This window comes from Pristiophorus japonicus, chromosome 8, assembly GCF_044704955.1.
Source record: "Pristiophorus japonicus isolate sPriJap1 chromosome 8, sPriJap1.hap1, whole genome shotgun sequence".
Lineage (NCBI taxonomy): Eukaryota > Metazoa > Chordata > Chondrichthyes > Pristiophoridae > Pristiophorus > Pristiophorus japonicus.
This window is the reverse complement of record NC_091984.1, coordinates 231316729-231329398: the sequence shown is the minus strand read 5'-3', so window position 1 is coordinate 231329398 and position 12670 is coordinate 231316729. Positions and strand designations below refer to the sequence as shown.

Here is a 12670-nt window from a genome sequence, read left to right as displayed (position 1 = left end):
TGCTTCACTGGAGCATTATCAAACAAATTTTGACACCAAGCCACAAGATATTGGGGGCAGATGACCAGAAGCTTGGTCAGAGGTAGGTTTTAAAGAGTATCTTAAAGAAGGAAAGGTTTAGGGAGGGAATTCGAGCTTGGAGCAGCTGAAGGCACGGCTGCCAGTGATTGAGTGAGGAATCTGAGATGCTCCAGGTTAGAATTGTGCAAATTAATGTTCCCTGAAAGATTTTTCGGTGCGCAGCCCTGTTAAGCGGCTGTGCGGCCCATTCAATTTGCGCATGCACGGTTATTCCAACAAGCATCCTGCACAGGAGTTCAGACTGTTCCCTTTAGATTGCACATTCGTGCAGATATCTCCTGTGTTTTGGGGCTGGAGGAAATTAGAGATGGGTGAGGGGCGTGGTCATGGAGGGATTTGAAGACCAAGCTGAATTTTAATACCAAGCCGTTGCTTAACCAGGACCCAATATAGGTCAGCGAGCGCAGGGGTGAATGGGACTTGCTGCGAGTTAGGATAGGGGCAGCCAAGTTTTGGATGATCTCCAGTGTGGATGTCAACATGTTTGTTACATTTGGCTACCTAACTGCTATCGTTCCCTAGTGTCCAGTTATCCCATCAATTGTTGTGCAGTGTCCATTGAAGAATCACTTATTCGGCAAAAATGAATTACTTGTGAAGTGCAATTACTGAGACCAGAGCTCTCTATGGATGGTTGTTATTGGACTTGCAAATCCCTTCAGTAACAAGCTGACTTTGCATAGGCAGCTGACCATTGTCTACCGATATCCAGACCCCTCCCCCTTGTACAGTGAGGGGCTCCTCTCTCCCTTCTCCCTCCCCAAACCCCCCCTGTATGTGAGGAACTCCTCGACCCCCCCCCCCCAGTACAGTGAGAATTTAAACCCACCGGGCCACCTGCGGTCTACTTGTGCCCGTTGCTAGGGCAACCATGGCCTAGTGTTGCCAGAGCCCACACCCGGACCGCTGCCGCCTAAACCACCCCGTGTGGGGCTTTGGATTCAATCTGAAAACATGTCCAGAAGGTGGTTTAAGGGCCCCACTGCCTTTCTGTACTTTGCAGAATTAACATTTGAATCTTGAATTAATACTGCTGCAAATTTGGCCATACCACGCAAACAGCAGTGGGCAGATTGTCTGCTCCTAGCTTTCTGTCTAATGCTCCAGTGATGCCTTGTATGAGCCCTTGAGGTGAACTCTTCACTAAGGGAAGGAGCGGGGAAATCTCCACTTGATACTGCTGGCTATTCTAAGCTGCACAGTATTTTTAACAGGCATGTTCGGGTTCATTCATCCATTCACTTATAATTGGAATTTTCTTTAACATTGCAGATGTTAAATCAGTCAGCCAGTTTAGTAGCATGAAGTTTATTTTTTTTTTCCTTTTCAAAATGGTATGTTAGAAATGTTCACCTACAAAGGCTCAAACATGACCTGCCAGTTTTATCGCAGCAAATTGAATCTGCCATATTGCTGTGCTGTATTAACCCAAGCGCTGAGATTCAGAAATTCTACTTTGTCTTCAAAGAATGTTGTGCAATAATGCTACTGGCTTAAATGTTGTTGTGCCTTGATCTGTAGTATGAGTAACTGACTTGAATTGGATTATTGCTTTCAACTTGGCAAAATATTGAAATGAAACGATAAGACTTTTGGCATGCTGCATCAAAGCTATCTACAGTTACAGCTACCACCAAATGAGTACAATGGTGTTAGTAAGTAACCTGTGATGTGGGTCAGCATGTTCTGTATACTCGGCTTAAAACGATGACCTTGCATTGGTTGTGGCCGGGAGGGGGCGGAAACCAGTTTGTTCACTGACCATTTGTACCCAAAACACCTATTTATGTAGTTGAGTATTTGTCTGCTTGTCACCACCCTGCTGGGCTCCATAAATCCTTTCCTACCGTTACGTAGTGATGTTTAATAAAGAACAACGCACATAAAGAAATAGTTAGGTTCTGAATTTTTTGAGTCTTTATTGGACAGAGGGGGCTAAGGGGAGACCTTTATTGAGGTATATAAAATTGAGGGGCCCAAGTAGTGGATAGGAAGGACCTATTTCCCTTGACACAGGTCAGCAACCAGGGGGCATAGATTTAAAGGATTTCAGGGGAAATTGCCAGCACTGACATGATGGGCCGAAATGGCTTCCTTCCGTGCTGTAAATCTCTGATTCTATGGATTTTATTTTGGATTGGGAGGTGGGGGGGGGCGGCAGGTGAAAAAATTTGTTTGAAACTAGGCTAGTGAGGTTCACTGATTTGGTTAACCTGCCATAATAAATGATCAGTCTTTCATCGGTGCTTACTCTGTGGTTGCACAGCATCTAAACCGCTTTGCACTTTCTAAATCAATTCCGTCATGATCACAAAAGTTTGCAACTTTTGAATAAGCTGAGTAGTATTCCAAACCTGAAAGTTAAATATTCTGTCTGTCAATACTTTATTTCAAATCTCAATACTACACCACTTTTGTAAACACTGTGCATACAACAAAAAAAAAGGTACAATATTTGTGCCGAGAGCTGTTCAGAAGTTTAGATAGGAGCAGTTTGGAATTAGCTGGAAGGGTTTATGGTGTTTGAAAGTGCTGACAGCAGATTGTGTTCAGCAGAACAGAAGTAACAAGAGCCACTACAGCCTGAAGATTCAAGTTATCTATTGCCAGTTTTTTGTGCCAGACAATCTTTTTGTATTTTGTTTCCAGGAAGCCAAGTTGACAGATCAGCTCCCACTGATTATTGTGTGTGACCGGTTTGACTTTGTTCACGACCTAGTTTTGTACCTGTATCGCAACAACCTACAGAAGTACATTGAAATCTATGTCCAGAAGGTGAGTGAAGTCATTACCACCAAAGTTCATTAATACTACAACAACAACTTGTATTTATATAGCACCTTTTTAATGTAGTAAAACGTCCCAAGGAGCTTCACAGGAGTATATAAAACACACACATTTTGACACCAAGCCGCACAAGGAGAAATTGGGGCAGGTGACCAAAAGCTTGGTCACAGAGGTAGGTTTTAAGGAGCATCTTAAAGGAGGAAAGAGGCAGGGAGTTCCAGAGCTTGGGGCCGAGGCAACAGAAGGCATGGCCATCAATGGTTGAGCAATTTTTATAATCTGGGATGCTCAAAACTAGCTACCTCTGAACTGCTTTTTTGGGAATTAAAACTTTTCAAATCTGGACTGTACACTTAATGTATTGGTTTCATTTTGTCTTTAAAGGGAATCGGAAATCGTTGAAGGGTGGGGGGAAGAATTGCAGGGGTGTGGCCGAGACCAGTTGGATGGCTTTCAAACAGCAGGCACTGGCACGGTGGGCAGAATGGCTGCCTTTTGTGTGCTGATTCTACAAATGACATTTTGGTCTCTTGAATTCTGAAATCCTACAGAAGGCAGTGTTGCATATTATAAATTACAAGGTGTATTTATGTAGCACCTTTAACATAGTAAGTTCCTAAAGCGCTTCACGGGATTGTTATCTAACAACATTTGACACTGAGCCACAAGATAGCAGGGCAGATGACCAAAAGGCTGCTACAGACAATAACATTGGGGTGATATTCCACACATTGATCTTTAGCTTTATAAACTTGCAAAACGGGCATGGTGCCATACAGCATCCTGATAAGAATTTGACAAACTGTCTTGTATGATTTTAGCCGACAAAAGTAACCGGCTGGGACGCAAGTAGAAAACGAATAGTTAATTTACTTCAGCTTTCTTTAAGGCTGTCCAAAATAACCCAATGATAAAGCTGTGGTGTCTTGTTCACAGGTGAATCCAAGCAGGCTTCCCGTCGTGGTGGGTGGATTGCTGGATGTGGATTGCTCTGAAGAAGTTATTAAAAATCTCATCACCATCGTCCGGGGACAGTTTTCAACTGATGAGCTTGTAGGCGAAGTGGAGAAAAGGAATAGGTTGGTAGCTGATTTTTCCCTTTTTACTGTGCTTGTCTCCTGTGGGTTTGAGGTAAGTGAATTAAGTTCCCTTGTTGCCTTTTTCAGTGGCACTGCTACTTCTGTCACCTGCAGCACCAGGTTGTTTGTCTTTGCACCCCCCCACCCCCAGATATTTTTTTGAAAGAAGCATGTGAATAATAAAAAAAAAACTAAGCTACAATCAGCTCTGTACAGCCTGTCATTCCTGTGAAACCCTAGCCCATGCACTTCAGCACGGGTTCCTATTGACATCCTTTACCTTTTTTTTTGTACTGCTAGCTGAGGATATTTTATATTTGCCATATGAGAAGACCCAGCAGCTGTGGGCATGTCCTGTACACGGGGTTTGGTTGGTATTGCAACAGATGTTGGCAAGAAGCAGAATATTAAGATTGAGGGAAACCGAAGAAAATGCACAGCAGGTCCATCCACATGTGCCAGCTAGTGCGTGTATTTCCAGTCCTTCTCTCGGGAATGTAAACTCAAATATTGCAGTACTTTAAATTTCATGACTTCCTGCAACCTTTGAGATCCTAGGTTAGACACACAAACTAGCACTGCCTACCACCTACTCAACAATGGCCAGCATTCCCCTGCTCTTCAAAATAGTGCCATAGGACCTTTTTTTTTTTTACATCTGCCTGAGGGCAGATTTAACACCTTTCTGACAGACTGCTTCTGTCAGTACTGCATTGGAATGTTGGCCTAGATTTTGAGTCTCGAGTGGGGCTCGAACCCATAGCCTTCTGACTCTGCGGCTAAGTGCTACCACTGAGCTAGAATATAGTGTCTGCTTATTTATCCTTTTCACAAAGTCATGTAGCTCCCCCGTGATGACTTAGCTGAGATATACAGTCTAGGAATGGTGGATAGGAATACAATTTGACAGTGATTAATAAAATATCACCAAGTTGCTCCTTCTGGCCACTCTTTGCTCATGTATTGTTCTACCTTTTTTTAAAATTACAGGTTAAAACTGCTGCTTCCCTGGCTGGAGGCTCGAATTCATGAAGGTTGTGAGGAACCTGCTACACACAATGCTTTGGCCAAGATCTATATTGATAGCAATAACAATCCCGAGCGTTTCCTGCGTGAGAACCCATTCTATGACAGCTCTGTGGTTGGCAAATACTGTGAAAAGAGAGATCCGCACTTGGCTTGTGTTGCCTATGAAAGGGGCCAGTGTGATCTGGATCTCATCAAGGTTTGTGTCTTAATTCAAAATGGAAAAATCTTGTGCTGTAGACCAATTAATAAATTAAGATACAGATATTGTCTAGAATAAAAGCTGTCCTAATTCTCAACCTGCAGCCAGTTGGATCTTTAATTATACCAGGACGTGGTGTTGAGGTACAAGGGAAGCATTGAATTTAACTGGTCTGAGCGGCAAGTGTACCAGTGGAGTGGTAGCCTGTAATGCATTTGCCTACATTAAGAAGGCACTTGTAGTGTAAAAATCACTTTATAACTTCTATTTCAGAATGCTGCTTTCAGTTGCTGTCAACAGGATTGCTTCAATACAGCACTGATGCTCCAATCCCTCTTCACCTAAGTTAATTTGGCTAATGGTTGCAGTCATCCAATGCTGAATCAGACCCACAATTAAATTTACCATAGTTGTAGAAGAATGTTGACAAATGTTAGAGGGAGTAATGTGTCAGTTCAAGCCAAGATCTCATTTCGTTCTTCACTTGTTTGTGTATAATTTAACTATTTTCCCAATCTGCTTTAGGTTTGCAATGAAAACTCTCTGTTCAAGAGTGAGGCTCGCTATCTTGTCCGCAGAAAAGACCCTGAGCTTTGGGCCAGTGTGCTGGAAGAAAATAATCCCTTTAGGCGCCAGCTGATTGACCAGGTATGCTTCTATATTCTACCCTGTACTAGTTTTTGTCTTGGGCCTTCAAATTGCATTCTTACTCGATGGATAAATTCTTGGTATCTCACTGAGCCATACTGGCCAGAAAGGTACCATGTTTGAGCCCTTTGGTTCACTGAGTATGCCAATCTCAGCTGGGGCAGCACTAAAGACTCAACCATTGATCTTTCCCACAGCTATAAGATAAATACAATAACCTCACCCATTATCCCTGTGCTTGCTGACCTACATTGGCTCCCAGTTAAGCGACGCCTCAATTTCAAAATTCTCATCCTTGTTTCTAAATCCCTCCATGGCCTCACCCCTTGCTATCTCATCTCCTTATGCCTCAACCTCCGATGTCTGCGCTCCTCATTCTGCCTTTTTGAGCATCCCTGACTATAATCATTGGTAGCCGTGCCTTCTGTTGCCTGGGCCCCAAGCTCTGGAACTCCCTGCCTAAACCTCTCTGCCTCTTTCATAAGAACATAAGAAATAGGAACAGAAGTAGGTCATATGGCCCCTCGAGCCTGCTCCACCATTCATGGCTGATCTGATCATGGACTCAGCTCCACTTCCCTGCCTGCTCTCCATAACCCCTTATCCCCTTATCGTTCAAGAAACTGTCTACTTCTGTCTTAAATTTATTCAATGTCCCAGCTTCCACAGCTCTGACACAACAAATTCCAAAGATTTACAACCCTCAATAAATTTCTCATCTGTTTTAAATTGGCGGCCCCTTATTCTAAGATCATGCCCTCTAGTTCTAGTCTCTGTCAGTGGAAACATCCTCTCTGCATCCACTTTGTCAAGCCCCCTCATAATCTTGTACGTTTCAATAAGATCACCCCTCATTCTTCTGTATTCCAATGAGTAGAAGCCCAACCTACTCAACCTTTCCTCAAGTCAACCCCTTCATCACTGGAATCAACCTAGTGAACCTTCTCTGAACTGCCTCCAAAGCAAGTATATCCTTTTGTAAATATGGAAACCAAAACTGCACGCAGTATTCTAGGTGTGCCTCACCAATACCTTTTTTATATAGCTGTAGCAAGACTTCCCTGCTTTTTTTATACCAGATTTCCCTTTGCAATAAAGCCCAAGATACCATTGGCCTTCATGATCACTTGCTGTACCTGCATACTATCTGTAGTGTATGGAGAGAGCATCAGACTGAACACTGAGCTCAAAGTAAAGTGTGACCTTAGTCTTTTATTGCAGGTCTCCAGAGTGCCTCCAACCTGTGAAGCACTCTTAAATACCTGTGCTCCCAAGGGATTGAGATCCCTTGGGACTCTGGGGAATGAGCCCTCTGGTGGCTGCAGAGAGTATATAAAAGTCCAGATACATAACATTCCCCCCCTAAAGTCAATAGTGTTAACTATTTACAATGTGAGTCGATCTGGGGCCCTTGCCCTGGTTGATCATCTCGGTGTGAAGGCTAGTGGTGGTGAGTCATTTGTTGGGCTGCTGTGCAGCTGGCCTTGCTGGTTTGCCTGGTGTGTTGTGCCCTGCTGGGCTGCTGTGGATGATGGGTTCTGCTTCGTGGTCAACTGTGGTGTCTGTTGCCACTGGTGTGTATGTTGGGGGGGATCAAAAAAGGTAGGGTCCAAGGTGGGTTGCTCAGGGTAGTCCATGAATCTGAGTTTGATTTGGTCCAAGTGTTTTCGGTGAATGAGTCCATTTGAAAGCTTGATCCGAAACACCCTGCTCCCCTCTTTGGCCACGACAATGCCAGGAAGCCACTTGGGACCTTGCCCATAATTTAACAAATACAGGATCATTGACTTCAATCTCACGTGACACATTTGCACTATCATGGCATGCATTTTGTTGAAGCTGCCTGGTCTCTACCTGTTCATGTAGATCAGGGTGAACGAACGAGAGCCTTGTCTTAAGTGCTCTTTTCATGAGCAGTTCAGCAGGTGGGATCCCAGTGAGTGAGTGTGGTCTCGTGTGGTAGCTAAGCAGGACTCTGGATAGGTGAGTCTGCAGTGAGCCTTCAGTTACCATCTTCAAGCCTTGCTTGATGGTTCGCACTGCTCTCTCTGCCTGACCATTGGATGCTGGTTTAAACGGGGCAGATGTGAAATGTTTGATCCCGTTACGGGTCATAAATTCTTTGAACTTGGCATTGGTAAAACATGGCCCATTGTCGCTCACCAGGATATCGGGTAAGCCATGTGTGGCAAACATGGCCTGCAGGCTTTCAGTGGTGGCAGCGGACGTGCTAGCTGACATTATCTCGTATTCAATCCACTTGGAGTACTCGTCTACAACCACAAGGAACATTTTACCCAAGAACAGGCCCGCATAGTCGACGTGTACCAGAGACCACGGTTTGGAGGGCCAAGACCATAAACTTAGCGGCGGCGCCTCCCTGGGTACATTGCTTAACTGAGCATGTATTACATCTGTGAACGCAGGGCTCTTAAGTCCACATCGATGCCGGGCCACCACACATGGAATCTGGCTATCGCTTTCATCATGATGCCTGGGTGAGTACTGTGGAGGTCATTGATGGTGTCTCTGCCCTTCTTGGGAACCACTACTCGATTGCCCCCACAGCAGGCAGTCTGCCTGTATAGACATTTCATCTTTGCGCCGCTGGAACGGCTTTATCTCTCCCTGCATTTCCACTGGGACACTGGACCAGCTCTTGTAAAGCACACAGCTTTTGACTAGAGATAATAAGGGGGTTCTGGCTTGTCCAGGTTTTGATCTGCCAGGCAGTGACTGGTGATTGCTCACTCTCAAGTGCTTCCATAACCATGGCTAGATCTGTGGGCTGTGCCATTTCCACCCCCGTGGTGGGCAATGGCAGCCGACTGAGCATCGGCGCAGTTTTATGTGGACAATGTGAGCACCCATCTCTGGACTCGGGCCGATGCATTGGTATTGAATCTCTTTGCTCTCGGAAAACGGATATATGGTCAGTTTCCAATTTGAATTTTAGCCTGAACAAGTATTGATGCATTTTCTTTACCCCATAGATACACGCTAACGCTTCTTAATCATGCTGTAGGCGCTCTCAGCCTTAGACAGACTCCTGGATGCATAAGCAACTGGTTGCAGTTTCCTGAAATCATTAGCTTGTTGCAATACATACCTGACGCCATATGACATGCTAGTACCAAATGCTTACATGGATCATACAACACAAGCAATTTGTTTGAGCATAACAATTTTCTCTTTTACAAAGGCATTTTCTTGGCTTTTTTCACCAAACCCATTTGCCCCCTTTTCGTAGTAAGACATGTAGTGGTTCTAGTTAGGTGTTGAGACCCGGTAAGAAGTTACCAAAGTAGTTTGAGTCCCAGGAACAACCGCAACTCCGTCACGATCTGTGGCCTTGGTGCGTCTCAATTGTCTCCATCTTCGTGTTGGTGGGCCTGATGCCGTCTGCTGCAATTCTTCCCAAGAACTCCACTTCACTTCAGGCATCAGGAAAACGCACTTCATTCGGCTCCGGTTAAAACGCTCGAAGAACCTCCTCCAGGTTCTGCAGACGCTTGATTGTGTTCCGACCTGTGACCAAGATGTCGTCCTGGAAGACCACTGTGTGCGGGACCGACTTCAGTAAACTTTCTATGTTTCTCTGGAATATTGCCGCCACTAATCGGATTCCAAACGGGCATCTGTTATAAACAAAAAGACTTTTATGGATGTTGATGCAGGTGAGGGCCTTTGATTCCTTCAGTTCCTGCATCATGTAGGCCGAGGTCAGATCCAGCTTCGTGAACATCTTTCCTCCTGCCAGCGTTGCGAAGAGGTCGTTGGCTTTTGGAAGTGGGTACTGGTCCTGCAGGGAGAAACAATTGATAGTTACTTTGTAATCGCCACAGATTTTGACGGTGTCATCTCCCTTGAGCACTGGGACAATAGGACTGGCCCACTCGCTGAACTCAATCGGTGAGATAATACCCTATCTTTGTAGCCGGTCGAGCTCGATTTCTACCCTTTCTCTCATGTACAGTACTGCTCTCGCCTTGTGATGGATGGGTCGCGCCCCTGGAATTAGGTGGCTCTGCACTTTTGCTCCTTGGAATTTCCTGATGCTTGGTTCGAACAGCGAAGGAAATTTAAGACCTGGGCACACTAAGTGTTGTCAGCAGGCGATAGCGCTCCGCTGTCATCTCCGTTCCAGCAGATCTTTCCCAGCCAGCTCCTGCCGAGCAGCGTGGGACCATCACCCGGTACCACCCAGCGTGGTAGCTTGTGCACTGCTCCATCATAGGAGACCTTTACGGTAGCACTGCCGATTACAGGAATCAGTTCTTTCGTGGAAGTTCTTAGTTTTGTGCGAATTGGAGTTAAAACTGGCCTTGAAGCCTTATTGCACCACAACCTTTCGAAAGTGTTTTTGCTCATGATGGACTGGCTCGTGCCTGTGTCCAGCTCTATTGACACGGAGTCCATTTAATTCAACCTTGAGCATTATCGGGGGACAATTCGTGGTGAATGTGTGCACCCCATGTACCTCTGCCTCCTGTATCAGAAGTTCTGTTTTGTCATGATCCTCCATGGATTGGTCCTCCTGCAACCTGGTGGTTTGCAGATCTAGGAGCTCGCCTGCACACTCGTTGGTGTCCCATTGTTCCACAGCCCTTGCAAATGTATCCTTTGAATCGGCATGAATGGAAACTATGATCACCCCCGCAGTGCCAACAAGGTGTTAATGGCCTTGCATTCATCACCCTTGATGGAGGACTCTGACATCTGCAGACCTGTAGCTGCAGGTATGTGTGACCTTCCCTGTCCGTTACGATTCAAAAACATCACTTTGTTCACAGTACTTGTAGCAGCATGTGTGTGCTGAGAGATTTGCTTCATATTGTCATTGGTGGCAATGAACGCCTGGGCTATCGCTATGGCCTTACTCATGGTTTCGTGGCCAATGCCAAGTATGAAAAAGTCTCTGAGCATATGCTCCAAATGTCCTTCAAATTTGCAATGTCCTGCAAGACATCTTAGGTTGGTGACATAACTCACCACTTCCTGGCCTTCAGATCTTTTGTAGGTGTAGAACCGGTACCTCGCCATCAGAATGCTTTCCTTTGGGTTCGAATGCTCTCTGACCAGTGTGCACAAATCGTCATACGATTTCTCCGTGGGTTACGCTGGAGTGAGCAGATTCTTCATGAGGCCATCCATTGGTGCCCTACAGACGGTGAGGAGGATTGCTCTACATTTGGCAGTGCTCTCTTCCCCATCTAGCTTGTTGGCCACAAAGTATTGGTCAAGTCACTCCTCAAAAGATTCCCAATCATCTCCCTCTGAGAATTTCTCCAGGATGCCCACTGTTCTCTGCATCTTTGGGTTTGCTATTTGTATCTTGTCGCCAGTTGTAGCATATGGAGAATGAGCTCAGTGTTCAGTCTGACTCTAAAGTATGACCTTAGTCTTTTATTACAGGTCTCCAGAGTGCCTCCAACCTGTGAAGCACTCTTAAATACTCTCAAGGATCTTGATCCCTTGGGACTCCGGGGAATGAGCCCTCTGGTGGCTATACAGAGTATATACAGGTCCAGATACATAACACTATCTTTTTTGCGTTTCATGCATAAGTACCCCCAGGTCCCTCTGTACTGCGGCACTTTGCAATCTATCTTCTTTTTAATAATAACTTGCTCTTTGATTTCTTTTTTCTGCCAAAGTGCATGATCTCACACTTTCCAACATTATACTCCATCTGCCAAATTTTTGCTCACTCACTTAGCCTGTATGTCCTTTTGCAGATTTTTTTGTGTCCTCAAATGTTGCTTTTCCTCCCATCTTTGTATCTTCAGCAAACTTGGCTACGTTGCACTCAGTCTCTTTTTCCAAGTCATTGATATAGATTGTAAATAGTTGGGGTCCCAGCACTGATCCTGGTAACTTTCATTAAAACTGGTCAGAGATCAATTGGTATTGTAATATTTTAAGTATCATGACACCTGAGGGGATCAAAGGACTTCATAATTATTCTGACCTATTTTACTATCCTGAGACTGCAAAACCCTTACTGCTGTTCAAACTTCCACTTTTTTTGTTTCCATTTGTGATAAGTCCTGTGCCCCAGCATCTTATCCTCCACTGACTCCATCCCTCTCTCCAATTTCTGTCTGAAGCTGAACCAGACTGTTTGCAATCTTGGTGTCATATTTGACCCTGAAATTAATTTTTTGACCACATCTGCAATATAACCAAGACCTATTTCCACCTCTAGCATCGCCCTTCTTCGTCCCTGCCTCACTTTATCTGCTGCTGAAGACCTCATCCATGCCTTTGTTCCCTCCTAGACTTGACTCTTTCAATGTGCTCCTGGCTGGCCTCCCACATTCTACCCTACGTAAACTTGAGGTGATCCAAAACTCAGCTGTCCATGTCCTAACTCGCACCAAATTTCGCTCGCCCATAACCCCTGTGCTCGCTGACCTACATTGGCTTCGGGTTAAGCAATGCCTCGATTTCAAAATTCTCATCTTTGTTTACAAATCCCTCCATGGCCTCCCCCCTCCCTATCTCTAATCTCCTCCAGCCTCACAAACCCCCCCCCCCCCCCCCCCCCCCCCCCCCCCGAGATGTCTGCGTTTCTCTAATTCTGCCCTCCTGAGCATCCCTGATTGTAATCGTTCAACCATTGGTGGGCTGTGCCTTCTGTTGCCTGGGCCCCAAGCTCTGGAACTCCCTCCCTAAGCCTCTCTGCCCCTCTTTCCTCCTTCAAGATGGTCCTTAAAACCTACCTCTTTGACCAAGCTTATTTCTCCTTGTGCCGCTCGGCGTCAATTATTTTAAAAATCTCGTAATACTCCTGTTGGTTTTACTACGTTAAAGGTGCTATATCAATATATTGTTTGTTTCTCTA

At 45.2% G+C, this 12670-nt stretch overlaps 1 protein-coding gene across 5 annotated transcripts in view; it reads left to right on the top strand.

The window, feature by feature from the left end:
* The window catches only part of cltcl1 (clathrin, heavy chain-like 1), an 86500-nt gene that overhangs the window by 49739 nt on the left and 24091 nt on the right, over positions 1-12670 (top strand). For all 5 annotated transcript variants that reach the window (XM_070888054.1, XM_070888053.1, XM_070888058.1 and 2 more), the window contains exons 15-18: positions 2731-2856; positions 3805-3947; positions 4938-5172; positions 5701-5823. In XM_070888054.1, the coding sequence (XP_070744155.1) occupies positions 2731-2856; positions 3805-3947; positions 4938-5172; positions 5701-5823 (627 nt within the window). The remainder of the gene's footprint in view (positions 1-2730; positions 2857-3804; positions 3948-4937; positions 5173-5700; positions 5824-12670) is intronic.